The sequence below is a fragment of the Grammomys surdaster genome, unplaced genomic scaffold (assembly GCF_004785775.1).
Source record: "Grammomys surdaster isolate TR1022 unplaced genomic scaffold, NIH_TR_1.0 174, whole genome shotgun sequence".
Taxonomy (NCBI): domain Eukaryota; kingdom Metazoa; phylum Chordata; class Mammalia; order Rodentia; family Muridae; genus Grammomys; species Grammomys surdaster.
In genome coordinates, this window is record NW_021604622.1 from 8,208,524 (window position 1) to 8,233,481 (window position 24,958).

Below are 24,958 nucleotides of genomic sequence, written 5' to 3' on the forward strand. Positions count from 1 at the left end.
CAGTGTATTGGGGTGTGAGTGTGACAGTCGTGTAATCCAGTGTATTGAGTTTAGCAAACATGGAACTTTGTTATAAAGGGCTTTTTTTCTCCTCCGCCCCCCCCCCCCCCCCGCTTAATAGGCTAATTAGAGTCACTACAGGCAGTTGGAGTGGTGAATACACTTGTAAAAAATTAGTTTGCTAGCACCATTGAATCGGCAGTGAGTGGAGTCAGCATCTGAAATAGTCGAGTATTTCCAATAATGACATTTTATTTAGCACTCTAGAGTGTGTTAAATGACTCCCTTGAGCACTAACGACATCTTTCCATTTTCCAGGACCTTCGAGAAGTCTGGCTCAATTATCCTCTCCACCCACTCCAAGTGAGTACAACTGTGTCTGCAGTGAGCCCTGCAACTCCATGGCCGCCATTCCCTTCCCTGCCCCACCGTTAAGACTCTCTTCTCTTCCCCAGAAGTATGACTTTGTGTTAGGTGTCAGGGAAATTTCAGAAATAAATAGTAAAATCCACAGGTGTCCTCACGTGGTCTGGTAAGCACGGGGGGTGTGTGTGGGGGGGTGTTCCTGACGAGACAAACAGCAGAGCAGCTGTGGAGGAATGGCCCTCCCTCCACAGGTGCCGTACGGAGTGTGGGAGCTGGCTCGCCACATGCCTACCATTGGAGGGAAAGTGATGTTAGAGGTGATTTTAGGCATGGTTAAAAAAGTAGAACAAATACTAAATGAATATTGCTAATTTTAACCTGGTTTGGGCTTTGGAAGTTGATTCAGAATGTATAAAACTTACTGCAGATTAAAGATTTAGTGCTGTATGATTGCTTTTTACTTGGGATTTAGAAATGTAAAAGATCTATACATGGTGACATGCTTTTCCTTGGATAGCTTTAAAAGTTGCTTTGCTCTGCTTTTGCTTTGCTTTGCTTTGCTTTCTGCTTTAGTTTAGGTTACGTGTATTTCCACTAGTTACACATGTTATGTTTAAATATGTATTTAAGAATAGTAATCACTGTTTATAATAGTGATCAGATGTTCATCGAGGGTTTATGATAGTAAATGGCAATTCAGCGCTGTAAAAAGATTCTAGTCTTAAGTTTTTTCTCTGCCAGTTGTTAGAGGCTTGTTACCTGGAGCAGCACCTGTCTAGAGGAATAGTAATATCCACCAGAAGCTAAATTCAGACTTAATGATGCTCATTGCCAAAACCGTTTGCACAGTATGTTCAAGATGCACAGTAGTCCAAGTTACTCTAAAATCAGAAACTCTGGAAGGGCAGTTCCCAGACAGCAGCATCCCATTTCCTAGAAACTTGTCAGAAAAGACCAGTTCCCATCATTCATTCCAGACATACACACACACACACACACACACACACACACACACACATGCATGCACGCGGCAGCTGTTCTTCAGCGTGTGTCTTCCTTAGAGAGTTAGTCTAATACCAGAGATTTTGAACTATCTATGTACAGAACTTGGCCTTGAAATTTGAATGAAGATTGGAAAATATTATTTGAGCCTTCTTTAAATATTAGGTTTGTTTGCTGTTCTAAGAGATGAGAAAGAGGCTTTCAGGTTTTATTTGGCATTTCCGAAATTTCTGCCCATGGGAGATGGAATTTTACAGAACAGTGTCCAAGAATTGATAATTACTCTTATAACTAAAACTGTGATTTTTAATTTCTTTCTTTTTTTTTTTTCTGAAGCTACAAGAGCCAAACACGGATCGACAACTTATTGAAACTTCCCCAGTTCTACAGAAACTTACGGAGTTCGAAGACGCAATTGGCGTGATGTTCACCCACGTCCGGCTTCTGGCGAGGGCATTCACACTGAGAACTGTGGGCTTTAACCACCTGACCCTGTGAGTGGAGAATGCTTGTGTAGCCCCTACCTGACCACTTAGAGGAGGGGTTCCAAACCTTCCTGCCCTTCACAGGAACTGAGAGGGCAGACACACTGCAGGAGAGTCGCACGGCGAGACAGCAGCCAAGCAGTGGTGTGGATCAGAGACTATTCTCTTTCCCAAGCCTTTGGTTCCATTGCTATACATCTTGATGGCTTGAAGTCCATGAGATCTGAAGGAAGTAAACCCTTTGTCCACGCTGAGACATGGATTAAGAGTTATAAGCTTTGAAGACCATGTAGTCTGTTTGTCACGATTTGTCATAGTACCTTAAAAATCGCCATAGATTAAAAAAAAAAAAAGTGACCACTCTGTAGTAAAACTTTCAAATAGGCTGTGACTGGATATGGCGTTCTAACTCCTACTTTAGATAGATTTGTTGAGACTATTGAAATTGAAAATACGAAAAACTTTACTAGAGATTAAAACCCTGTTCAGTCCTCAGAGCAGCAAAAAAGAAAAAAAGAGAGAGAGAAAATTAGCAAAACTGTAGGTGAGTGTGTGGGCGTGGGCGTGGAATATAAAATGTTTCCCTTTCCCATGAGTGGAAAATCCCCAACTCTGTTTAAACTGTAAGATTAAAGACAGAGATTTTGTAAACATTTGTAAATTAAAAAATTAGGAGCTCTTTTCCTTCAAGAGTATTGTTTTATATTTTACTTTATTTTTCAATTGATTGCACTCTGCTTTTGGCCAGGTGTTGTTCACCGATCTTAACTTAGTAGTCACTTATCCATAAAGTGTTCCCTTTGGAGCCAGAAAGATGGGTTAGCAGTTAAGAATGGTTATTGCTTGAGTTCAGTTAGAGTCAGATACAAAATAAATCACCTGGATCAGATGATCTTCTGGTCTTGTGTGCATGTACTTGTACACAAATACATAAACACACACCACACATACCCATGATTAAATAAAAATTACATTTTTTTTTAAAAAAAAATTATTTTTAGAATTTCCCCATAGTTGAGGGTGTCAGGGCACTACGTTTAGTTTTATGCTTCAAAACAAAATGAACAAATGATATTTTTAGGCTGTAATCTTAAAAATTATGTGTGTGGTTTTTTTTTTTTAAATCCACAAGTACTTCTTGGTTTATTTACAGTGGTGTTTCATTTTCAGAGGCCACAATCAGAGGATGGAATTTCTGGGTGACTCCATAATGCAGCTGGTAGCCACAGAGTACCTGTTCATTCATTTCCCAGACCACCACGAAGGACACCTGACGGTGAGCATCCTCAGTTACTCCTCAGAAGTTTGCAGGAGAACGGCCAGAGAACGAGGAACAGCAGGCCCAGATGTGTGCTTGTTTAACTAATCACTTATCTCTTGGTCACTTTTCTTCTCCAGGGGAATAAATACTCTGCGATATAAGTTGTATATGTATAGACATACACATATACATACACATACATGCACTCATTATAAAAGTGTGAGTGAGTATAACTGTATGTAAGGTAGAGCATGTTGGATATTACAGAGGCATAGGCTGGTTGCTGGACTTACATGCTCAGGAAAAGATTCTCCTAGTTATAAGGTTCAGGGAAGGCGTCATGGGTTTGGTGATGTTGGACTTTCACAGAGGGGCAGGATTTAGCCATTGTGAGTTTAATAAGAGTCAGTTTCTGTGTAGCGGCTTCCTTCCACACTGAATCCAGAGAAACAAAGGGAAATGGGTGGACAGAGAGGCAGTGGGGGAGCCATGTTGGCTCTGGGGCAGAATTGGAAGAGAAGTGTAGAGACAAGGTTAGAGTCATACACAGTTAATCACCCACCATTCCTTTCACTTGTGCTGTCCAAAATCAGATGGCATTAGCTTCCACTTGCTGTGTACCGTTTTTTACCGTGAAACCTGTCAGTAGTAAACCTAGGATGGTGGGAAAAGCCTGTCCAGCAGTCCCTGATCTGGGAAGGCCTCCGACTGACCCCCGAGAAGGCCCTTGGGAACTGCCTATTGGGAAAGTTGGGGCTCTGTCAAGTGGAACAGAGTGTGCACCCTGTGTTCTTCAGTGTGACCTCTGTTGTGTTGACGCTAATAGCAATTCTTCCATACTTTTTAAGTTGTTGTGTGTTTAAGTTGTTGTGTTGTTTTCTTTGACTAGAATTGACTCATAGTTCTGTAGCTCTGAGATGTTAAGTATCGGAAGAGAACATGCAGTTCAAGTGGAAATTTTCAGTGGCATTCCTCCACTCAGTCCTCACTAGGTGAGGGCTACGCCTTTGTCATCTGCCATGTGCTGTGACAAGAGTCATGAGTACCTCTTTAGTTGTAAGTGAGCGGGATGACTGCCATTAAAAATTAACTGCCCTTTAGAAAGACAAGGATTTCTCTCTTGGAATTCTTTAGAAAATCTGAACCTTTGGGGAGCTCGTGTCTCACATCTTGCTTAGGAAAGCAGTAGGCTGTGTGTTGACTCTTCTCAACTACAGAAGAGACTTTCTACATGTCACACGTGCCTGGCTGAGGTGAGAAGTAGCCAAAGCATACCACGGAGCTTGAGGACAGCTAGCCTTACGGACTCTGGAAAATAAGTGCTTCAAATGGCCCCTCCTCTTCCTTAGTTATCCTGTAGGGTCTTAGGGATGGTGCCTGCTTTCAGATGCACTACCCCTAGCTGGCTCTGGCACTGAGTAGAGGGTAAATCGTGAGCTGATGAAGCCAGCCCAGGGCAGTGCTGCATGTGCAGGGCCTGGCTTCTTTCCACGTTCCCTTCAGAGCTGGCAGCATGATTGCTTTGGTTTTGTTATTTTGAGTAAGGTTCTGTTCTGTAGTCCAGGCTGGTTTCAAACTCACAGCAGTCTTCTTGCCCAAGTCTCCCAAATGCTGGCATCACGGGTGCTGCGGAAGTACAGCTTATTCAAATGAGTCTATCAGCCTTGCTGTCTTAAAATTAGAGCTTGATCCGTATGGTGCTTTTATAAACTATTGTTGCAGAAAGCTCTGAGAGAAACGCATAGTACCAGCAGCTCTGTTGGTAAGACAAAGATGATATATCATAAGCACATCCTAGTTTAAAAGCTTGCTAAACATTGCCATGACTGCTCCCTCCCAGAATGGCATCTCCATTGGCTTCTGTCATGCTGTATTCTGGATCTTTCCATACCTCTTTTCTTCACTCCTGTGTCTTAGCATCCTTAGCATGTTCAGCGTATTCCTTCCAGCTAGTAAATATGTCAGCATCTAAGAGGTCACTGCTAGAGCACGTCTCCTGCTAAGACATCGTCTCTCAGACAGCCCGCTCCATGTGTGTCAGCAGTTTTACCTTCCTGGCAGGAAACTTGCAGCTGGTCTCTTCAGGCTCACTTCTGTCCCGAGCTCCAGTACCAAGTGTCAAGATGGAATAGAATCTTAATCCACTTTGGTTGAAGTTTCCCCGAGTAGTGGGTTGTTGACAGTATCAGCTATCCCATACTGTGTATCAGAAACCTAGGAGTCATCGTTGTGTCCTCCCTCGACCTCTTTCTCCCAAGTCCTAACAGGGTTACTCCGGTATTTCTGGAGGGTGTCCTCTTGTTACCACCTAACCACTATCACAGATAGCTGCCTCCCAGTCCTGATCACCTGGGTCACTGAAAGGAGTTCTTCGTAACCTTCAAGGTGTACAGGAAGTATGTGATTGAGATCCACTTAGAAGCAGTAACATTTATAAAGTTGTAAAGGATGGGAAGCTTGATGTTCTGGTTATCCAAAGCACAGGGTAGTAGAGCATCCTTCTACAAGAGGAGTGGGCTCCCCAGGTCCCCAGATTTCCCCCCAGACTATCTGCTACTCGTTGGAAAAGTTTTCCTTGTTTTTTTGAGGACAGTTTTGTCCTCGGCCTAAGAGATGGACAGTTTAAAGCTGAATTCATTCTGGTGACTCCACCAGCTTGCCGTTTATCTAAAATCCATTTCTATTGAAATTGTCCCCGTTCTCAGGTGTCAGACCTCCTTTCTTCCTCTGACTTCTGCACTGCAGGTGATCTCATTCTGTCTTGTGACCTTGAAAACATCTGTATGCCATTTCGTGACTTATGCCCAAAGCCAAATCTCCTCCCCATACTCCAGACTCATACCTATGGAACATAGCAATACTCACATACCTGGGATATCAGAATGTGCAAACCTTTAATTAGATTTCTAACAGGTACCTCCGACTAATGCATCTAAAACAAAAGTTTTCAGTTTCCACCCTCAGCCCCGCTTCTCTCAGCGTTCTTCATGCCCATAAGGATTATTCTGTTATTTCAGTTGCCAAAAGCCTTAGGATCATCCTTAACTCTCGTCTCTGTCTCCTGTTACACCTCCCCGACACTGGCGTACCCTGTCATCTTTACCTTCGTAGTTAATTCTGCACGGTGCTATTGTCTGACTTACAGCATCCTCTCCCATCAGATCTGGCCCTTTCCTCCTCCTCAGTCTGTCTTCAGTACGGTATGCAGAAGAATTCCGTTTCCAGTGTTGGGAGATTGAACCCCAGGGTTGGTGTGTGTTAAGCAGCCGCTCTTAACACTGAGCTGCAGCCCTAAAGGGCTTGTTTTGAAAGGGCAACCAGGTAACAAGTCTCCTTTATGTCAGACCTCTCTCCAGCCTAAAGGTAAAAGAAAAAGCTGTTTAGTTACTCCAGCGTTTTGACATTGGCCTTGGAGAGTGGGCACTTAGCCTGTGCTTAGTATTCGTTGTAGCCAGTTCTTCTCTCGTAGTCCTTGTAAGCAGTTCCTCGTCTCCTTTAGCTCTCTGTTCAGTCATCCTATGAGTAAAGGAGCATGCCGCCCCTCCCTCTGACCCTGCCTTCTCTCCCTTACATTAGAACTGCATCTCCATTTTCTCGCTAGGACAAGCAAGGTGTATGTTTTTACTAGTCTGCTCCCATCAGAGTACAAACTGAAAATACTTTGTCTGGTCTTTTATTCTGAATTTTGGTTGATTGGCAAATTCCTATTATATAGGTATTCAGAAAATAGTCTTTGAACGAGCGGTCTTCACAGCCTAGATTAATGATTTCTGATTCCTCATTGGGCAGTGGCTGGAGAACCAGCAAGACCTTTAGTGGTCTTGCCTACCTGTTCAGCCTTGCTCCCTGTGTTCTTTCTACTCTGCGCCGGCCTGCTGGGTCCAGATCCTTCTACCGTTGTCTTTGCACATGCTGTTCTTCTGTCTGAAGGCCATTCTGCACCTAGGTCTTTATTTTGCTTAGTACCTTTTAGCATTCCTTCACGTGGCAGCTCTGACCTGACCCCTGACTCCACTCAAGTCTAAACCCCGCGCTCCTTTCTATTGCTAGAATATTCTAGCGCTGTTCGATTTCAGCTTGCCTACCCTCACTAGACCAGAAGTTCTCTAAGAGTGTGCTGAGTTCTCTCTAGCCCCGCAGAATCTAGCATGTGTTGGGTTCTCAGAATAGACTTGGTAAAGAGGTAGAGTAGGCAGCTACAGAAGAGAATACCACATCGAGGGCAGAGCATAGGGGTCTGTAGAGAAATGGCCTGTTACTTTACATGTCAAGATATGAACTGGAAACTGACTTTGAAATGCTTAAGGATTACAAAAAAGTGAAGTGTGCAGATTACTGGAATTGCATTGGAAGGGCAGCAATTGATTCCTTCTTGTAATTAAAGGCACAGAGTGGCAGTTAATCACATTAGAAAGCCTTAGTGTTGAGCCAGTCGGGTACACAACTTGCTTTCTAAAGAATAAAGACAAAAGAGCAGACGTAACTGTGTCTTCCAAGTCTTACCAGTTGTTGAGGAAAAGGGTTGCCCTGTGAGAGAATGCTGAAAGGGCCTGCTCGGGAAGGAATGTGAATCAGATGCAGAGGCCATAGCTTAGTCAAGTTTGGACTGGTATGTCTAGGGAAGATGTTCTGTCTGTTCACTGAAGTTCTTGTTCTTTAGGGTAAGCCTCCCTGGTAAGGTCAGTGTGAAGAGAGAGAACCTCAAAGAAAACCGATGCTCAGGCCGGAATGCCTGTCCTACGGCACGTGCAAACTTGTTCCCTTCCTACATCCAAATACTTATCTGTCCCTAACCACCTTCCTCTCCCTCACTGAAGTTTAATTTTAAACAGAAACAAGAAAGAGAAGTACAGCTAAGGCCTTTGTAAACCAGACAAAAGGGCTGTTGATCCCTGGTGAAATGACAATGGCCAGTACATAGTCCAAATCTCAGATTCTGGTTTTGAGACGTCAAGATGTTCCTACAGCCTCAACAGAGACGCCTCCCACAATTACTTTAAACTTAAATTTTCGTAGGAAGACGAAGACTGATATTCTTCCTTTAATACTCTTGGTTCTGGGAGGAAGCCACAGTGTGGGACATGAGCCTTTCGCTCCACTCCTGAGCTAGCAGGAGCTGCTCATTCTGTGTGTCAGGCGCTGTGTCCACGGGTGAAGTGCACCGGCAAGATGAACTTGTGGAAGTGTTTTTGCTTGATTTTAGAGGAACGGTGCGAGATGGTAGGAGAGAGAGCAGGGATTACAAACACGCCTGAGAAGCGGTGATCTCATCCGGCCCTGCTGCCTCCTGACAGCGGAGAGTATAAATCATCCAGGCAGGCAGGTACCCTATCTAACCACGCTCTGAGAAGATGGATTCCCCAGCCTCCCGGCAGAGGATTTCTCTATCACTGACATAATTTGGCTCCTTGTGTCTGACCTGCATTCTACTGGCTATCATTTGTGTGCCTTTTCTTTAGTTATCATGGGAAATGGAGACCATCTAGCCACCACTCTGGGTATAAAAGACCTGTGTGGCATATCGCTGTCAATTTTAATTATATATATACTTCGCTTTCGTTCCACTGTCTTCTATTAAAGTCCTCAAAATAATAAATCTGTCCCTTCGCCTTACACTAGGTGGCCCTCTTGGGTAGCTTATGTCCCACACTATGGCTTCTTCCTAGGACCAAGAGTATTAAAGAGAGAATATCAATCTTCATGTTCTTATGGAAATTTAAGTTTAAAGTAACTGTGGGAGGCGTCTCTGTTGAGGCTGTAGGAACATCTTGACGTCTCAAAACCAGAATCTGAGATTTGGACTATGTACTGGCCGTTGTCATTTCACCAGGGATCAACAGTCCCTTTGTCAGGTTTACAAAGGCCTTAGCTGTACTTCTCTTTCCTGTTTCTGATTTAACATTAAACTTCAGTGAGGGAGAGGAAGGTTGTTAGGGACAGATTACTATTTGGTAAAGGGGAGGGTTTGGAAGGCAGCAAGGAAAAGGATATCTAGAAGGTTTTGTATTAAAATAAAAACTAGAAGGATTCTAAAGCTTTCTAGAATCTTTTCCCTATAATTGAGGAGCAAGCAAACCTTACCCAGTACTGATGCTGCTGTAGATAACACCTCTGTGGAAAATAGCAATTATAGTATCACCCCCACGCCCCTGGGGATTTTTTATTTTCTGCAGGGACATTTAACTTCCTTCCGTCTCTTGGCTCTGATTTTTTTTTTTTCCTGGTTCCCACTATGGTCACATTGCTATATTATGGGCCATACTTTTGCCACTATTTTTAATTTTCCTATAAAACCCTCTCCAGCCATTTCCCCATTAACCACCCCAGCCTTTCTTAGGTCAAATTCTATGCTCATCAGAACCTACATGAACCTTTTCAAAAAGCAAGCATCCCAAGTTCAGAGTTCAAAATTCTGATCCCTTGGTGTTTGGGAGAAATGTGGTTGGGTACCAATACTGGAGAAGTCTCTTAGACCTCAGTATTGAAGTTGACTAGAATGTTTTTGAGAGGAGTTTCCTAGGTCACCTTCTCTGGACAGCTTGGTTAAGAGGAACAGCTGTGTGTCCCCGAATCTGTGCTTGCATCCTGGTCAGCACGGTGATTGTTGCGGCTGATGTGCGTGTGGCTTCTTAGGCGTGGGTTCCTTCTGAAGCACTTTAAAAAGGATGCTGTTCCTTCAGCTCTCAGCACAGACCTGGTGAATAGTCAGCCTGCACTGCCACTGCGCGAGCCCCAGAACCTCACAGGCTTTGCTTCTGTTGTCGAGCCTCTCTGTACCCATGATTTGCCAAATAGTAGATTTATTCTGAAGTTGAATTCAGCTGAGGACACAGATGGAAATTGTCACTTTAATGAACCTCCATTTGGGCTTTCATGATTAAGTAGAGAGCAAAGTCTTACCTCATTTTACTTCACGTTCCAAAGTTAAGTGGACTATAGAAGTAAGGTTAATAATCACTGGTGTCTTCTCCTCGATGACTCTTGCTTCTTACTCTGAGTTGTTGGCAAGAACCTAACAGACCTCAGTTTTAGCTACCGCACTGCTCTAAGACTTGCCAGGGCTTGTCTTACAGCAAGACTGGTTCAAGCATCTCTTGTCTCCATCCACACTGCTTCCCTTCGGTCACAGTGTTACTAGGTGGCACTGAAGGAGGATCTGTGACGCTGGAGGGTGGCAGCCTAGGCCTGGTGGCCAGCAGTGTGTCACCACTGCTGTGTGCTGTCGTTCACATCGGGCCATTGGTCCTGAACACGCCATTTCCACAGCCCGTGGAGCGTCCCTCCTTACCCAAAGCGTGGATTCAGCATGCTCAGCATCACCATCCTCCCAGAATAACCGCCCTAAACGTATGGGGTCTGTTTCAACTTGAAATCCAAACCACAGAAAGAGATAGCACTTCCCGCTCATGGAGTCTGTGAGTTGGTGACGTGGGTCATCTAGTCATGTCACATTTGTCCTTTTAATTGTTACATTGCCTTGTGAGTTTATATGTATATGAATTTTCAAGAACCAGTGTACTGAAGAGAAACTGTAGCAGTTAAGGGGGAATTGGGACTGAAAATGGAACAGAGGCAGGGAAAGAGTTACAGTCTAAGATTGAATTCAAGCAAAGCTTATGGAGATCAAGTTGTGTTTCTGCTTCATGAATCATTGTCAGACAAATTAAGAACATATTGTTCCTTATTTATCTATTGTCAAGGACTCACTATCAGGCACTGAGAATAAATCTTGATTTTCATAAGCTTTGTTGACACTGCGGAGCCGTAGAGCATAAAGCTTGCATCTAATAAACACAGTGCTCTATGGAACAGTGGCGGTTCTAATGCCAGCGTGACTCACAGCTGCTTCCGCCTGTCCTGTGTTCAGGAAGCCAACTGTTTGTTTATGCTTCTGGTAAGGAAACATAGATTCGAGTACATTAGTCCCCTGAGTTTTAGGGATCGGGGGTAAATTATGTCAGTTTTTTAAAGTTTGGTGATTTCCCATCGTGGAATCTGCCTGCTTCCCTAGTCTCCTGTCCCACCTCTCTTCCCAAGTGTGTTAAATGCTTACAGTGGGCTTGTTTTAGGGACACTGTAATGGATCAGTTATATGATGTTTAGGCAGTGTCTAACATTACCATGTGAATCGTCCTTGGAGGGCTGTTAGTAGTCCCAAACTCCTAGTAGACATTTCTGTCTTGAATTCCTGAGGTTGAAATCTATAAATAAATTGAAATGTGGGGTAGGGCTCATCGGTTGAAAGAGCCTGCTGCTCCTGTAGACGACCTGAGTTCTGTCCCCAGTACCTCTGTGGGGAGGCTCCCTGCGGCTTGCTCTGGGGATGGTTCGCTCTGGGAAGTCCAGCATCCTCTGGCTTTCCCATGTATGCACATAGCACATACCTAGAATATAAATAAAGATAAAGGGTCTGAGTATGAGAAGACTGAGATACAGGGGATGTAATGTAAGTCTTGACAATAACGACACTATAAATAAATAGGTGTTTTAATAATATTGAAACATCTCTTCCCTAAGTCATGTAGCACCAGAATTAGGACGTGTGTCATGAAATATGCTTCTTGTGGACAACTTTAAGCATAGGTTTGATTGATGGATGTCTTCTGTAATCATTGGTGAAGACTGATTATTTCAGAATATGGGAAATTTGTTTGGGGTAGTAAAAATGGGTAAGGTTTTCAAAATGTATCTAATTGAACACAAAAGGAATATAATTTACTGAATATAAATTATATTTAAGTAAAATGACTTTTTAAAGTTTTAATGTTTCCTGACCTGGTAGCTTTGAGCTTTTCAGTAATCATATCTTAGTAAGATTGCTGGGTATCCCCTCCCAAAATCCTCCTCGGTGCTACTAAATAAGTAACTGGGTATCTAACTGCTCCGTTAAATCCAGGTAACGGGGTGGGTGAGCCATTAAGGAGACAGTATGTTCCAGTCATCCGAGGATAGAGACTTAGACAGTCATATATCTGCTATCCCTTCATGACATGCTGTCGAGTGGTTGGGTTCAACACAAGAGCAGGAGAGAGACCAGAGCTGATCGGTTTTCTAACCGTACGACATTTCCTTTTTACCAGTTGTTGCGAAGTTCCTTAGTGAACAACAGAACTCAAGCCAAGGTGGCAGAGGAACTGGGCATGCAAGAGTATGCCATCACCAACGACAAAACCAAGAGGCCCGTGGCCCTAAGAACCAAGACTTTGGCAGACCTTTTGGAGTGTAAGTCGTAGCTACCTACAGTGTGAAGCCTTTTAACTGGCAGGTCCAAGGTTTAAATTAAACCAACTAGAGCTTGCTTACTCTTTAATGATGATGGTGATGATAAAGATTATGTTGCTCTAGCTAAAGAACCTCTTTTCTCTGTTTTTCTACTTCTTTTGTTTTGTATAGCTCAGGCTAGCCTTGAAATTCCTGTGTAGTCAAAGGTGACCTTGACCTCCTGGGTCGCCCCTGCCTCTTATCTCCTGACATTATAGGCTTGGGTGACCACATCTGTCTAAGTGACCTTGTTTGTTTTTATTTTTTACTTATTTTTGCTTTTCATTAAGCCATGTGAATAATATGTTTCTGTTGTTCAATCTGTATTCAGGGGTGGCTGCGTGTCCCACGTCCTGTCTCTAAGTCATCAAGTCCTTTGTCTGAAACAGTAACACAATGTCAAGATTAGTCATTCCGAATCACAGTAGTGGGTTTGGTTTGTTTGATTGGTTGGTTTTGCTACCCAGCACTCTTCATAAAGGAACATAGGAAAAAAGATAATTTATTCACTAAATACCAAAATCGCCACCTATTGTTTTGAGTGTGAACAAAACTCTCTAAACAGCCACCATCTTTTTCATGTTCTGATATGGTCTGGAAGCATAAATAATTCCATTATAGCTAATTAAGGGATTACACACATAATTTTATTATTTCTAATATTACTTCAAAAGAACTAGAATATTCTCTGGGCCTTAGAGCTTTTTATGTTATAGTATTTTTCAGAATTGGAATTATGTGAAATATTAAAGCCTACTGTGCAAGCCAGCTTACTTATGGATTATAAAGGCAGACCACCCAAGGCACCTGAAGGGAAGTAAAACTCAGCTGAGTGATTGGATCACTGCCATTTTTATTTTAGTTCAATGAAAGGTTCTTGGAGTCTTTCAAATAATTGCACCAGTTGTCTTCTTGGCTAAAATTCTTTTAAGTGAGTCCATCTTTGGAATTGTCCCTTATTAATTCAGTTACATAAATTATTGTGTTATCATTGTTTTTCTTAATTTGGGCAGGTCAAATCTCTGAATTTTCTCACTTCTTTCTCTGGCTATGAAACTTTTCATGGAACCTGTACCCATGAGTGGTCTCAGGATGCAGGTGGGATGTGCTTGCCCCTGCATCATCTGTGCTCCATAGCTGGTGTTTCCAGTTCCCTTCTTAGAAGATTAACTCGGTTATGTTCTCGGGTCCCACCCCTGTTCCACACTACAGTATTGGTGTAGACTTTAGACCAGTGGTTCTCAACCTGGGGGTCCAGTGAGCCTTTCACAGGGGTCGCCTACGACCACAATGTGTTTACAATCGAACACTAACAAAATTATAGTTAAGTAGCAGCAATGAAAATAACTTTATGGTTGGGGCGGGGTAGTCCACTACAACATAAAGGACTGTATTAAAGGGTCACAGCATTAGCCACTGGCTAAGGGCAGTTTGCCGTCTTTTCTGTGAGTTTTTTCATCTTAATCACACGTCTGTGTTGGTGCTTCTGGTAGGAGTGATAAAGGGTGCAGTTTTATTTGAAGAGAAAAGAAATAATTGTGCTTAAAAGAAAGGAGCGTCTAGAAGTCAAAAGCCTTGTGAAAATACTCCTTAAACGCTTACAGCCCTTATGGCTGGGGAGATGGCTCAACCTTTACCAGCACATAGGACCCACATTCTGTTCCTGCCACCCGTGTTGGCACACGTATATACCTATAGAGATGAGGTATCCATACCTATAGAGATGAATAAGGAAGGACCCTCAGTTCACGCCGTGTCTGGTAAATAACGGCGAGTTACCCATTTCACGTTTGTTCTTCAGCATTTATCGCAGCGCTGTACATCGACAAGGACTTGGAATACGTTCACACCTTCATGAATGTCTGCTTCTTTCCTCGGCTGAAGGTAAGCCCGCACATTCCCATCAGTGCACGCTTTCCTTCCGGTGGCTCTGAAACACACTACTCAATGCTTTGGGGGATTCCCACAGGAGTTCATTCTGAATCAAGATTGGAATGACCCCAAGTCGCAGCTGCAGCAGTGCTGCCTGACCCTGAGGACAGAAGGGAAAGAGCCAGACATCCCCTTATACAAGTAAGTGCTTGCTGTCTGCCAGCCATCGTCGGCAGTGTGCCTAGGTAGCCCTCATGTGCTTAAAGGAGAACGCAGGGACTTCTCGTGACACTAGCTAAGCTCTAAAGTGCTCTGTCCTAGCTAGCTATAAGTGGGTGCACCCGGATTGTTTCTGCTTTCTCCCATGTGTAAATTTCTCTGATCTACTGCCTGGCACAAAGGTACACTAAGATATAAGATCAAGGTATAGCAATTTTAAACTTGTAGTACTTGTTGATTTTTAAGATGTATTCATAGTTGTGATCTCTGCATGTGGGTGCCAGGAATCCAGCCTGAGTCCTCTGTGAGAGCAGCAAGTGCTATTATCCCCTGAACTACCTATCTCTGAGCCCCCCACGTGAAGTAGTTCTTTTATATAGGCTTTCTTTGTCTGATTTCCTGTAGAAGTAATAGACTGTGTGTAGTTCCTAGCAATATTTGGGTTCTACTTATACTTTCCCCTGAGCCCGTTGGCCTCTGTTATCTGAAAGGCTGTCTCCCAAGCTGGAGAGGAATGGAGCAAATGTTTACTGTTGCTACTTTGTTACTCAAGTGCTTGCTTTTCCTGGAATCGGAATCAAAAGTTGCCTTCTATTCCTGACATTCAGGTGTGAACTGAGAATCACAAAGTAAAGAATGCTTAGAGTACATGGCAGCCTATTCAAGGTACTGTTGATACTGTTTTAGGGATGGTTACAAATCTAGTTACGTTGGGCTGGAGAAAGCCTCAGAAGTTAAGAACACTTGCTGCTCTCACAGGGGGACCCAGGTTCGGGTCCCAGCACCCGCACTCCGCTCTCAACCACCTGTAACCCAGCTCCAGGGATCACTTGCTCCTCTGGCCTCTGGGCACCTGCACGCGTTTACGTCTAGTTGTCAGCACGAACCTGAGAGGGTGGGGCCTGAAAACGAGCCAGGCTAAAGTCTCGTGCAGTGGCCAAATTTATTCAGAGCATCAGACAGTTTATACTCTGGGGTTAAGAAGAGTCACATGAGTAAGATGTTCAATCTCAAAGACTAGCCTCACATGGCAAAAACATTGTTTTCCTCCATAGAGGTACACGAGTAACAACAACTGACGCAAACTCACTCTCCTATCGGCTACACCTGGGAGGAACATGAAGACATATTCCAAAAACAGTTCTGTGTTTTGAAGTCACAAGACTCTTATTTTTTTTTTTTGAGTTTTCTCACAAGCACTCAGAATTCTTACATGACTCCGTCCTTGGACTGTGTTCCGACACACCTACATGTACACACATACGTATTTCTTATTAATTAAAAAAAAGTCCAGTTTCTGTACTGTTTGCTCCGTGCCTTTGGGAACAGAAGATTCTAACACACCCATTTGTCCATTTGTGCAAGTGTGCTCCTCCCGAAAGACTTTTCTAACTTAAAAATATTTAAAAAAAAAAAAAGTCACAACAGTTAACAAGCTTTTGTGCACTAGCAAAACAGTGGCCAAAAGACTAGTCACCTTATAGCAAGAAGCTGTCAGTATGAAACTGCTTTCTTTATTGGAGAAAATCCCTAAATAGAAACAACTTATTGATCTGCATCATAATAAGCGTAATGAGCATCAAAGAGTTTCCCCATCGAGGCGATTACTAAGGGTCAATGATATAAAGATGGTGCCTGTCTTATAACACAGGGATGATTAGTGAGTACCACCTTAAGCCACCATATGCACCTTGAGTATGTAAACAGAAAGGAAATTGCTGTATTCTCTGCCCATAAATCGTCCCCCAAAAGTACATGGTGGCTTTGTTCTTTGTTATCAAGATGGTGAGGTTGCTTTACGTGATCTTCCTGATTACTGTGTTTATCCCGTTATCATTCTTGGCTACTTTTAATTTCCCTTTCCCATGAGTTATCAGGTTTTCTTACGTTTGAAATCTGCACCTTGTCATCAAATCCAGAGTACTTGCAGCTTTGTTTTTTTAGTGGTTGTGTTATAGGCTTGCCATTATAGCATATCTCTGAAATGATCACAGATGTTTCAGAAATTAAATATATTTTCTGATCTCTTAGGTAAAATACTAACCATTAGATGGAGTCCATAAAGGGTGTGAAACCATTCAGGCGTGTCTCAAGGTGTTATTACCCATTTATTGCTTTTAGCTATGATAAGCATTGTAAAATAACAAACTAAAGCCCTCCACTCTTCATAATAAAAGTTTGTTATTATGTGGTACTAGAATACCCACACATAGAAGTTGTTTCAAAGTATCACATACTTAACTGTGAGCCCTCAGGTACTCTTCCTATTTTCGAAAAATATAAAACTACAATACCCTTTTTTTGTTGTTTTAATTTCCTATTTTAAAGCTCTAAATTTTGTTAGGTTAGCAAATCAAAAATTGAATCACTTCCATTTTCCATATTTCTTGTTATTTTTACGTTCTTCTTTCTGGCAGTAAGAATAAAGTTTTTTGTTTTGGGTTTTTTTTTCTCAGTTCCTATAACAGCAAAATAATTGAGCATTGTATCATAATTAATGTTCTTTCATTTCAGGACTCTGCAGACAGTGGGGCCATCCCACGCTAGAACCTACACTGTGGCTGTTTATTTCAAGGGAGAAAGGATAGGCTGTGGGAAAGGACCAAGGTATGAGAAGAAAACACTGAATTTCATGGAGTATATATCTGTGCACAGGAAAGTTCCTCCCTGGCAGTTCCTACCTCTGCAGTCTCTGTAGCAAGATTAGAATGTGGAGTGTCTTCAGTTATCGCAAAATGAATACCGAGGACTAATGTCAAGTCAGTCCCATCTGAGTTCAGCCTCAGCAGATATGTGAGGTGTACTGTGAGCGTGACAGCCTTAGTCTACACTTCCTTTCCTATCACACAAGCTTTGTGGGCATGCGTACCACATATAGGAAAAAGAGTTACATATATAATCTATGTCTTGCCCGTGTCTCTCTCCCTGTATTTTATCCTTTTCGTGTTTAACCTTTACATGGTGTATTTCAGACCTAAGAAATGCTTCAGCCCTAATATAAACGGAAGGTATTCCATTGCAGAACTGGTGTGGAACCAATACTTTTAAAGAGCCTTTGTGTAAATACAAGGCATTCCTGCATGCTCCTGTGTGTATTCTTAGCCGTGCAATTCAGTGTGTGATGGAAGTCATCACGTGAAATCTTATGCAGGAGATATGAAAATCAGCATTAATAATTTGTGGTTTTTGAAGAAGAAACTGTTTCAAGTCTACCCCCCCTTTATTTTATCCGACAGCATCCAGCAGGCAGAGATGGGAGCAGCAATGGACGCGCTGGAGAAATGTAAGCCTGGCTCTCTCTGTAGTTACACCTTCACAGTGTGACGCGTGTCTTAGGGAAGGAATATGAAGGAAGTGGGGGCATGGTTAAGTTCTGATAAAATGCGATCTTACTTTGTTAATAATTTTCCTCCATACAGCGTACAGTAGAGTATGTACTACATATAAAGCAGATTGTAAATTTTGAAGGCAGTCCTGACCTGAACGTGGTTTACATTTCTACTCAGCATAGGCCCCTCCGAGAGTGGCCTTCTGTTTCCGATGATATTTCTCCATACTTCTATAGTTAAGTGCCTTGTAATTCAAGCACTTGGGAGATAGATTCAGGAGACCAGGGGGTAAAGGTCACCTGAAGCCACACTATGAGATCAAGGTGAGCCTGGGCCACATGAGAGCTCACTTCAAAGCAAAACAAAACAAACGAAATAAAAATTTAAAAAAAAAATCTATGAAAGCTGGGTATTGTGGCACACGCCTTTAATCCCAGCACTCAGGAGGCAGAGGCAATAGATCTCTGAGTTCAAGGCTAGCCTGGTCTATACAGAGAAACCCTGTCTGGAAAAAAAAAATCCTATGTAGGGATAAATGTACACATGGGAAGTTGTTTTGCTTTTTTGTTTTTCTGTTTAGTTTTTAATCATTGTCTTAAGTGAGATGGTAACTACATACTTCTGCATACATGTATAGATCATAGAGAATGGCTTCAATTCAGTCTTTCTTAATAGTTGTATGCTATAACCATAACCTACTGTGGATGTGCTATGTTTCATTTTTTGTTTTTCTTATTATTTTCTTATTATTATGCTTGCGGGGAGGGAGGGAGGGAGGGAGGGAGGGAGGGAGAGAGAGAGAGAGAGAGACTGAGAGACTGAGAGAGAGAGAGACTGAGAGAGACTGCGTGTGTGTTCAGTGTCTACAATAAATGTCTAGATTGTGGTGCATTTAATTCTGAAGATGGATTGTCTCAAGAGTGAAATCCATTTTGAAGAGTCTTCAGTTGCATAGTTGACGGTGGAGAGCTGCCTGCCTAGTCTTGTAAATTGAAGGCATGAGGACAGGACGGTCTTCTCTGAGGTGTATTGTGCTCCTCAGAAGAACCTGTAGGCACAATATGCCCAGTGCTTCAAACGCCAGCTAAAGGAGTGGGGGACAGTGAGTACACAGGCTCATACTGAAGTGTCCCAGGATTCTCAAGTTTGAGAGGGGTTCCAGAAGAGGCTAGAGGGCCTCTAGCCAAGTGGAAATCAGCAGACAGTGGCTTACTGTTCAGAGGCAGGGAGGGCAGTCAGTGAGGACAGAAACCAGTGCTGCCAGGGTCTAGCATCCATAGAATCTACACTGAGAGTTTCACATTGACTTTTTTGGAGAATGTTTTCATTGATTGTATAAATCCACCTTCATTTATTGAAGGAGAGTGGGATTTTTTTTTCTAGTTATAACAATAGAGTCCACCCCTTCTTCTGATGCGTATAGTCAGCTATAAAGTGGTGCTGGAAAAGTGACTATTTCTGAGACAGACATCCTCCCCAAAGGATGCTAGGAGTTGATTGCTTAAATGCAGGAGAGTAAATTGGCATTATGTCCCTTCCTTAAAGATTTTACTTTTCGGTCCTGATTCCATTTCTAGGAATCCAACATAAGGAAACACTTGGCTTCTGAGCCACACAGCTCACATACTGCAGTAATCACGGCCACCTGATTTATGATAGCATAATATTTAAATAAAATGAAACAGCACATTAACAGTAAGTGACTGCATCTCAGGGAATGCTGTCCCAAGGATCAGTAGACACGTTTGTAAAGGACCAGCTGCATGTATCTAGGCTCCTGGGTCATAATCTCAGTTACAACAAATTCTGACATTGTGGTACATAGACACAGGTGGTATCAAATGTCCACATGTCCGTTTTATTTACAGAAATCAGTTGAGAGCTGTATTTGGCTTAGTGGCAATAATATCCAAATGTGATATGTTTGTATCTATTGAAACAATGCTGTTGGAGACTAATATGGAGCTACAGGAAATGCTTGTACTGAAATAAAGGAAAATATTATATCTATCAATACATAGCAGTGTAGGGGAGGAGAGTGGAAAGATTTTCACCATTTATATAGCATATGTGTATATACATAAAAACATACGTACACTTATGTATGTCACTACATAATGTCGTAACACTTTTCTGAACAGAGTCGTTCTGAGTGCTTGTTCGTGGATAGATGTGAACAGTAGGACTTTTTAGTACAAACTCAGTTACACAGTAAAATCTACTGAAAAAATGGAGCCTGTTTAGCATAAACTTGCCTTAAAATGGAGTTCTGGGGATTTATTTGACAAGGTTTTTTTTAAGCACTTACAGTATTTGAAGTTAAAATGTATGCAGTGTGTAAGGACTCAGTATTACTGCTTTCTTCCAAGTGCTCTTTCCACTTTGTCGCTGTCACCAACCAATAGTGAAGACAGGGTACATTATAGAAAGGAATTGAGGACCCGGTGCATATAGACAGACCCACTTCATCGCACTCCTTCCACACAGCAGACAAGTCAACGGACTTGCTTTCCTTTGCAAGCCACGCCCCCTCCCTTCCCTCTTCATGTGTGAAATACAGAATAATCCTTAGCTGGCCAGGCAGAGCCGTGTCCTTTCTTGTGGTGTTGCCAGATAGCGGGTGTCCTTTATGAACTTTGTCTGCGTGTTTGCTGGCTAAGGACACAATGACTGTCTCTCACTCCGTGCTTGATCTCCTAGTGCATGGTCACACTGATACTGTGCTGCATGTGGAAAGAGAAATGGAGGGTTTCTAAATCTTAGTCCAGATTTTCCTTGTGTCTCTTTGTTACACAGGGTCAGATTCACACTAAATATAGCCTAACTGCACCACTGAGTGACAGCCCTCTTTATCCGTCAACGGTCTCCACATGACTTACCTGTGCAGATAGAGCTGTGCCCTTTTATGGTACACTAAAGATAGAGTTGATCACGGACATGGGGACTTAGAATGTGGCTTTCCTTGTGCCTGATACGGTTCTGCTCTTCTGGAAAACTTTCCTTCGTAATCATGGCTATGCTAGCATTGCTGGAAGCTTTTAGCTTGTGCTTTTCCAAGCCATAAACCCCCACATTCCCTTCTTTCTGTCTCCCTGGAAGTCACTCGACGTGGAGAATGCTGCTTAAAGCACCTGCCTGTTTGGAAACCTTCCAGAACCTTATGTCTTAAGTTACTGTATGTTTTGGTGTTTTTACTCTGTCTTACATACGTCAGATAATTGAAATCAGAATCTGAGACGCCAATCCAGACTTCTAGTGTGTGTGTGTGCATAACAAAAGAGTAAAAAGAAAATAAATCATTCTCAGTCTCCGTTTTATAAGAACAGTTCTGTATGTGTACTGATTACATGTTGGTCTGCGTGCGTGTTTGTTTGTCTCTGCACCCATGGATATCCTTTATTAAGTATTACACTTCTCTCCTTGTGTCAGATAACTTTCCCCAGATGGCTCATCAGAAGCGGTTCATTGAACGGAAATACAGACAAGAGTTAAAAGAAATGAGGTGGGAAAGAGAGCATCAGGAGAGAGAGCCGGACGAGGCTGAAGACATAAAGAAGTAAAGGAGGGTACGGAAGTGGCGCTGCATTGGCTTCCTAAGAACTGTGACTGTTGCCCATCGAGACCTAGCCTGGTTTTCCTTTAGACAATGAATGAAGTGTGCCCATTGAAATAAAACTCAAAGTCAAACTGCGGTTGTTGTCCTAGTCATCGAACTTTCTGTTTCTAGCTGGGTGGTCTTTGTTACAGAGTATTAGATTCCTATTTAGTAGTAGACACACAGTATTCCTTTTATTTTGCTATTTAAAGAATAAAACTCAGGCAGGCATATTCTATGGAATAGTTGCTGTTTTCTGTTTCAGATTGTCAGCTGACAAGGGATATACTCACTTTACCAGGCATTTTTGGTATTTGTTACTCCTGCCTGTGGTGACAGCTTTATTCATTTATTTTTTTTTAAAATATGTATTATTGATCACATTTTTTTTTTTTTTTGCCTTTCATCTGGATGTTTCTCTAGTACTCATGTGCTAATATCGAAGCTAACTCAATCCAAGCAGTGCGAGTCCTATGTAAGAGAGACCTGTTCAGCCTCTAGCCAGTTACTGGAACCGGAGAAGGACTCGGTCTGAGTCACACATATTCTGAGTCACCAGAATAGGCAAAAAGTTGTTGTGCTGAGTCAGAACATCCTTTAAACCAGCTGCTCTCTGTGTGGGCTTTAGCGAGGCTGTAGGTGTTTCAGAGTCTCCTGAAGTTGTATTTAATTTTATGTGTGTGGAAGATGGGTACAAAGGGCTAGGAGTCAGAAGAAAAGTCTCGGAGCTTTTAGCAGCTTCCCTAGTGGTCCCCCTAGTAAGAGACAGGACATTTTTTTAAGTTATTTTACACTGAATGTCAAAGTTTTCTTATTAATAAATGCAAAACTTGTAAGACAGATGTGTTTTTATGCATTATGTCAGCAGATACCATATCACAAATGCCCACTGTGTATCAGGTATTGTTCAGTGCTGCATGCAGGGACGCAGCAGTGGACAACACGGACTACACCCACACCTCAGCAAGCTTGTGTGCTAACACAGCACCCCATACCCAGAGCACAGTCAGTTAGGGAGGTTAGTGAGTACAAGTGTAAGTGGGGTGGTAGAGGAAGTCTCCCTGAAAGGACATCATTGAATTAAGATTAGGAGGACTGGAAAGAACCAGTTAGGAACCTGGAAGTGTTCCTTATATATGTAATGATACATTTCTGAAGTTTTAAAAGGTGTTTTAGCAGTAGAAAGAATTGTTACTTTGAAAGTATTAGAAAGCACAAACAAGAAAGTAAATTCCTCATGACTCCATCACCCATAGAGTTTGTATATCCTGTCAGACCTGTGTATGTATGGGTACATGTTCAAACACGTAGTCAATGGAATGCTGTGTATTCAGTTTCCATTGCTGTTTCTAAATTATCTGGCATGGTGTGTTGCACATGTTACTGTCAATGGCTGTATGAATGTACCATCTTTAGCTAAGATACTGAAAGATGTGTACATGTACATGTATACTCGTGTATACATATACATTCATATCCCATGTTCTTGCTTTGTACTTTCCGAAGAAGCTGGGGACAGGATGACAGGCGCCAGGGAGGGAGAAGAGCTCATTTTGAGCCACTTGTTTCCAGGTTTCTTCCATGTCATTGGTATAGTTGTATCTGAGTGTTGTACTTAAGTTATATATGCAGTGTATAACAGGACAGGGAGTGGGAGCGCCAGGTATCTGGGTGCCTTGACATCAGAATAAACAAAACCAAATTCAAGGGAATATACTTAGAATTACAAAAGAGGTGTGTGTATGTGTGTGTCTGTGTGCAGTATCCTGTGACACATATTTGGGTTAACACAACTCTTGGGGGTTAGTTAGTTCAACATTTTCATGAATCTTAAATGTTTCAAAGCAATGCCAAATCCAACATGCTAGTCAAGAATCTTTATTGGGACTTGTAGTCCTTTGACCCTTTTCTGCTTCCCAAAGTGATATGAAATCATAAAATACCAGTGTAGCTCTTGTCATGGACACATCAGAGCAGAATGACTGCAGTGACCACAGAGTCCAGCCCCGCCTCTTCTCCACCCCGACCCAGTGTCGTCAACCAGTTCTGCTAAGGGGTAACTGCATGCAGTAACTCAACTGAATGGAAGTCCATTGGTCACTGACTTTGAACATTACTTGGGTGTGGTTGAGAGGGCAATCGGATGATGACACATACACAGATGAAGGGACTCTATGACTGTGGGAGGGGATGGACGGAGTGCAGCCCAGTCTGGATGCACATCTTGCAGTTGGGTTTATCGGCCTGGGATAGTAACAGGAGCTGCCGAGTGTCTGGACTAGGTAGAAACACCTGTCTACCATGGCTGAAACCTGGGGCTTATCCACCTCTGCATCTGAGGGTTCCGAGACTGATGCAGCTGCACTTAGCTGCAAATAAGTGTTTAGCAGCCCAACCATATGAACAAAACTGTTGCCTGCCTATTATTACCAGGCACTGTCCTGAACCAGTGCTCACAGGCTTCCGGCACTGATCCTTATGTATGACTCAAATTCCTCTGTGTGCAGATTGAGAGATGTTAAAACTGACAGCCGTGAAACAGTCCTGTGCACAGATTAGGGATTTTCAGAGCAGGCTGCATTCAGAGGTTTACTAGAATTTGTAACATATACTACATCTCGGGCGTAACGATTTGAAGCCAAGTCCTTATCCCAAGAGAGCTCACTGTTTAGAAGAGGAAATGCCACTGTGTGTCGGGTGCCACACAGAACCGGGAGAGAGTGACTTGTTCCTTCTGGAAGGTTGGGGTTCAGGCTGGTCAGGAGGTATGGTCTATCCCAATATGTGGACTCTATCATACCCCCTGGACAAAAAGACTTTCAAGTCAAACATTTTACTTAACCAAAATAGTATTGGGACACCAGGAAATTTCCAACAAGTTTTAGTTGTTTTAATTTCCAACGTCCAGTTGGCTGGCTTAAGGAGTGATTCAGATAAGGTTCATGATGTACAGTCTTAATTGACTTGACCTAAGGAAGTCTTCTACTGCATTTTTTTTCTGACCAGTTGAAGAAACTAGGTCAATGTCTTAGGATTTCATTACTGTAAATAGACACCATGACCAAGGCAACTCTTATAAGGACAACATTTAATTGGGGCTGGCTTACAGTCTTAGAGGTTCAGTCTGTTATCATCAAGGCAGGAGCATGGCAGTGCCCAGGCAGGCATGGTGCAGGAGGAGCTGAACGTTCAACATCTTGACCCAAAGGCAGACAGAAGACTGGCATCCTCCTGCAGCTAAGAGGAAGCTCTCAAAGCCCATCCTGACAGTGACACGTTTTCTCCAACAAGGCCACACCTCCAAATAGTGGCTCTCCCTGGGCGGAGCTTATTCAGACCTCCACCGTCAAGTACTGAGTATCATTTTCCAGTTGTAACACGTTGGTTTCCTGTGGCGTCAGCTGCCCTTTCCCTGTATCCTTTAGGTTGGGCCTGGAGATTCAATTTTAGATTTGAGATTAGAAAATTTTGACAAATGTGTATTTTAGGAACAGCCTCTCCCCAATTATTCTCTCTCTCTCTCTCTCTCTCTCTCTCTCTCTCTCTCTCTCTCTCTCTCTCTCTCTCT

The 24,958-nt window shown here is 42.7% G+C and overlaps 1 protein-coding gene across 1 annotated transcript in view; it reads left to right on the forward strand.

The window, feature by feature from the left end:
- Window positions 1–21,486, forward strand: part of Drosha (drosha ribonuclease III) — a 108,871-nt gene extending 87,385 nt beyond the window's left edge. Inside the window, exons 27-35 of the mRNA XM_028767570.1 lie at window positions 319–363; window positions 1,705–1,862; window positions 3,024–3,129; window positions 12,195–12,336; window positions 14,177–14,259; window positions 14,345–14,448; window positions 16,981–17,073; window positions 17,703–17,749; window positions 21,225–21,486. Coding sequence (XP_028623403.1) covers window positions 319–363; window positions 1,705–1,862; window positions 3,024–3,129; window positions 12,195–12,336; window positions 14,177–14,259; window positions 14,345–14,448; window positions 16,981–17,073; window positions 17,703–17,749; window positions 21,225–21,355 — 909 coding nt within the window. The 3' untranslated portion in view covers window positions 21,356–21,486. The remainder of the gene's footprint in view (window positions 1–318; window positions 364–1,704; window positions 1,863–3,023; window positions 3,130–12,194; window positions 12,337–14,176; window positions 14,260–14,344; window positions 14,449–16,980; window positions 17,074–17,702; window positions 17,750–21,224) is intronic.
- The last annotated feature ends 3,472 nt before the right edge of the window (window positions 21,487–24,958 follow it).